At 54.9% G+C, this 4,559-nt stretch overlaps 1 protein-coding gene across 1 annotated transcript in view; it reads left to right on the top strand.

The window, feature by feature from the left end:
- Nucleotides 1-114: 114 nt before the first annotated feature.
- The window catches only part of P2RX3 (purinergic receptor P2X 3), a 29,278-nt gene continuing 24,833 nt past the window's right edge, over nt 115-4,559 (top strand). Inside the window, exon 1 of the mRNA XM_027114691.1 lies at nt 115-2,041. Coding sequence (XP_026970492.1) covers nt 1,923-2,041 — 119 coding nt within the window. The 5' untranslated portion in view covers nt 115-1,922. The remainder of the gene's footprint in view (nt 2,042-4,559) is intronic.

Raw genomic sequence — 4,559 nt, 5'->3', positions numbered from 1 at the left:
CGTGCGCGGCCCAGCGTCCCGCCACCGGAAGCCCGGCGCAGACCATAGAGCAGACGAGCTGGCTAGAGAGATGCGAGCCCGGCCCGCCTTAGCGGCGGTCACATAGAGCGTCGTCGGCGCTGGAGGACCTGAGGGAAGAGGGGTGCGCTGAAGTCTCACCCGCTTGGCATCCGACTAGAAAGTGGGAGCGCGTCGGGCTCTTTAAAAATTACAGACACTTCAGGGGATGACTAGGTTTTAAAGAGAAGTTGTGTAGTTGTATTTTATCAGACTTTCCACAAATGCGTGTGTACGTGTTGGAATGATGTGTGTCCTCTCTCTCCTGCACAATAGTGGTTTCGTGGAGTAGAAAGGAGTCTGTGGGACCAAAAGGAAAATATTTCATGAGTTGTGGAGAGAAATGACCCCTCCCACTGCCTTCTCTGAGAATGCGGGTGTTGGTGTGTCTGTGACTGTACTGCCCTCCCCTGTCACATGGGATTGGATCCTTTTTGAAATGAGTTCACTGCATCCAAAAACTTCACATCAGTAACTGCAAGTTGTGAGTCGCTTGGAAGGGGCTGGCCAGCGGCAGTATCAAGTTAGAGTGTTAGGTGTCAGATTCACCATGGAGCCGGAACTGATCTGAAATCACATCAGCCTGGGATTGCAGAAACCAGGCCCCGCCTTATATAGTGCTAGGGTGCGACTTGCAAAATCAGAGGAGGCCAGACCTGGAAGACATGTTTGGGTTCATCTGCTCCAACCTCCTTTTGCAGATGGGAAAGCTGAGGCCCTAAGAGGAGCGGCCCAGGGTCTCAGTTGGCAACAAAGCTGAAGACTAAGAATCCAGATCTACTTACCCCAGTCTAATTCTCCTCTGTCGTCCTCACCGTGACCCTACATTCAGAATGACTGATAATATGTGTCGTGTATGAAGACATCAGGACAGAATATTTGAACTCAAGATTTCTCTGACAATCTGACCTACTGTTACACCAGCTTGCTAACTCGATCCTGGGACAAGAGACAACGGGAATGCCCTGTTGCTCCCTGAACTCATAACTTTAACCTCTGGGTAATGGCTGTTACCGCACTATCTAGCAACATAAATTCAACAAGATTCAATAAATATGTATTGAGCTCTGATGCAGTGATAAGATTTGAGGAAACTAATAAACAAGATGGAAACAGCACCAGCCTTCCAGGACCACGTAATCTAACAAATGATTCAGATAAGTAAACTGACAGTAAAACAAAACGCCCAGAAAAACCCAGTATGATAACGCTGTATTAGACGTAGAGTTTCAGCCACTGCCAACATGAGTAGGAAATGGGAACTGTAGGACTCTTTAATCACCCCTTCCCAGGAGACCAAGAGACCCCCTCCCCATGACCCATGCTATTAGTGGCAACTCGAGAAAGGAGAGGATGGCTGTAGAATCGAGCAGCGTTAGGAAGACCCTCAGGAATGCAGGCTGTTAGGTGGCTGGGGGGTGGGATATTGCAAGGGGCTTTCAGGAGAGCATGAAGCAGCTGGTGAGCCAGGCTGAAGATGCAGCATAAGAGAATGGAACAGAAACGGTTCACGGAGTGCAGATAAAACATGAGTCCCAGAGGGCCCTAGCCAGATGCATCCTGGGCAATCAGGAGCCTGGGATTGGAGACCCCACCCCTGCCATGACATCACAGGGGAGTGGGGTGGAGACGAACAAAAAGGGGGTCCCCCACCCTGGCCCTGGACTCTTAGCAGCCCAGAGTGTCAAGAGCAGAGGAAGGCTGAGCCCTGGGCTAGGGTTGCCTGACTTAAAGGAACAGGCTCCCCATTCCTCAAGACCCTCTAAGCTGCCCCCTCCAGGCCTCCATCTCTTGTCTCCCCATCCCTGTGACCTCTCCTCCTTGAGGCCACCATCGGGTCTCTTCTGAGGGGTCACTGTCTCAGCATGAACTGCATCTCGGATTTCTTCACCTACGAGACCACCAAGTCGGTGGTTGTGAAGAGCTGGACCATCGGGATCATCAACCGAGCCGTTCAGCTGCTGATCATCTCCTACTTCGTGGGGTGAGTCTGTGGCCCTCAGGTCCAAGAAGGAGGACTTCCCGGCCTCCGGTCCTCCCCGTCCTGCCCCTGGTGTTGCTGCCCAGCTGCCTGAGCTTCTCCCCGCTCGGGGCCCACCGTCTCTTCCATGGGGCCACATCCCAGAAACTGGCTTCTGCTGCCGCCATCGGGGATCTTGTCCCCAGATGCGTGCGTTTTCCCAGTAAATCCTCCGGAGTTGGGCAGCGGCCTCTATGCACACACACCAAGGAGGGGAGCCCTTGCCCCTGCACCACCCTCCACCAGGAGAGGTCCCAAGTGACCAGCTCCCCTCCCCTCTCTCGTCTCCCCCCCGCCCCAAGCAAGCCAGAGGACAGACAGACCCCACACACACACATCTTCCCATTCCCCTCAGTCCACTCTTCGGGGGTCTCGGAAAGACAGGGGAGCCAGGGAAGGGGAAGGGAAGGTGCCGAGACGAGGGAGATGGTGACGGGTTGACCAGGTGGATGGCAGAGGGGGAAGGAGGCAACGGACCCGCTGTGGAGTGAGGAACTCCTGTCTGGCCGGGGGAGATGCTGAGAGAACGTGGAAGGGGAGAAGCCCTGGCTCTTGGAGGGCAGGACAAAGCGGGGCGTTGGGTGAGGGCCTCTGTCCCTGGGGAGGGGTGGGGAGAAACACAGGTGCAAATGCCACTCAAGGGGAGAGCTACTGTGGAGAGAAGTGGCTTTTCTGAACATGATGTAAGGACTCCCCTCAAGGATCCAGAAACGCCCCCCTTTGTCAGAAGGCATAAATTCCCTACATCTACCTGACGTTGTACCCTAGAACCCATCCTGGGAGCTGCTTAAGAGCCATCAAGGTCCGAACACCCCCCTCTCGGCCCCCACCTCTTGGAGGCAACCCGCTGCACACACCCACACACAGAGAGATATATATGCGCAGAGCGGACGATGGCCGGGGGGCAAACACAGGTTCTGTCCTTCTTGTGGTCATTTGCATTAGGAAAGCTGGGCAGAAACCTCGGGGGTTTTCTTTCCTGGCACGCGGGTCTAGGCTCGTGCTGTTCCCCGAGACAACAGTTCTGCGCGTGTGAGACAGGAAGCCACTGATGCGTGCCAGGAGTTAAGGCAAGGAGATCAAAGGCGGCCTGTGTGCGCGTGGGCGGGGCTGCGAGAGTGAGCCCGCTGGTGTGCGAGGCGCCGGCGTAGCACGCGGGTGTGTGCCTGGAAAGGTGGGCAGGCGTGGATTAAGGGATCTGTTGTGCACCACACGCTTGCTGAGAGGCAGTGGGCTCCGTTCACGTGGATGTTGGAGGTGAGGCTGCACAGCCAGTGCACCTCTCGGAGATATTAGAGGAGGGATTCAAGCTTTGGGGTAGGATTAAATGGCGTTAAATGAAGTTCCCTTCCAACTCGTGGTTTCACAAGATGTGATGTTTGCAAACGTTCCCCAGCTGCATGTCCAGCGCCTGGGGCAAAGTTGGTGCTTAAAGGCTCCATGTTCCCGTGTATATGTGAGGCTGTGGTTGTTTATAGCCGCAAAATGGTACCTCGCTGGTCCAGGTGAGCGCAGAAGCTGCCTCAGCACATTCCGGCCTGGCCTGGCTCCGTGGGCTCCAGGCAGGAGATTGATGGAGGGGAGACACAGCAGGCTCCAGCCCCCCCACTGCCCTTGTCTCTCCCTCGTGCTGATCGAGTCTGATGCTCCATCCTCAGTGCTGGAGCCCAGCCTGCTGGGGCGGGTGTGAGAGGCTCTTTGGCGTCTTGATATCCAACCCCATCGATCTCCCAGCCTGACAGCTCCCCGCAGAGCAGTGCCTGGCAGTTACATCAGTGCGGTCTGTGGCTCAGCCCCTGGCCTGAGCCCCATCTTTGTGCACATGAGCCCGTGCACTGTTAGGACTGCACGAATCCATTGTCATGAATGTAGAAAAAAATGTATCAAGCATCTCTTCATGACAGGCATTAGGCACCGAGGAGAGAGCGGTCAGCAAAAGCAGGAAGGGTCATCACCCTTATGGAGCTGACAGTGCTAGAGACGGATATTAATCAAATCATCTCCACAAACAAATGTAAAATTCCAGCTGTGGCTTAGGGTTGAAGAAGGGCCGCACAGAGCTAGGAGGGCCACCAGTGCAGAGGTGTTTGAATTTGACCGGGGTCGGGGAAGTAAGGGAAGGCTTTCTGGAGACGTAACATTGAAGCCGGGAGCTGAAGGATGAGTAGAAGCAGCCCAGGTGAAGGAAGGGAAGGAAGGGGGTTCAAGGCAGGGAAACCCAGCTCTGCAAAGAGAAAGAGGCTGGCAAATGCGGGGAAGACAAGGTCTTTGTGGCTGGAGCAGAGAGAGCAAAGGCGAGGATGGTGTAAGATGGGGGTGCTGTCACAGGCAGAGGCCCTCAGATCAGACACCCTCAGATCTTTCGTTTCTACAGAAGAGTAATGGATGCGGATGGGAAGCTACTGATGCGTTTTAACCTGTGTGTGTGTGTGTGTGTGTGTGTGTGTGTGTGTGTGTGTGTGTGTGTGTGTGTGTGTGTGTG

This window comes from Aethalodelphis obliquidens, unplaced genomic scaffold, assembly GCF_003676395.1.
Source record: "Aethalodelphis obliquidens isolate GAN/ISIS:26980383/991018 unplaced genomic scaffold, ASM367639v1 scaffold14, whole genome shotgun sequence".
Classification (NCBI taxonomy): Eukaryota; Metazoa; Chordata; class Mammalia; order Artiodactyla; family Delphinidae; genus Aethalodelphis; species Aethalodelphis obliquidens.
This window is presented reverse-complemented; position numbering and strand designations above follow the sequence as displayed.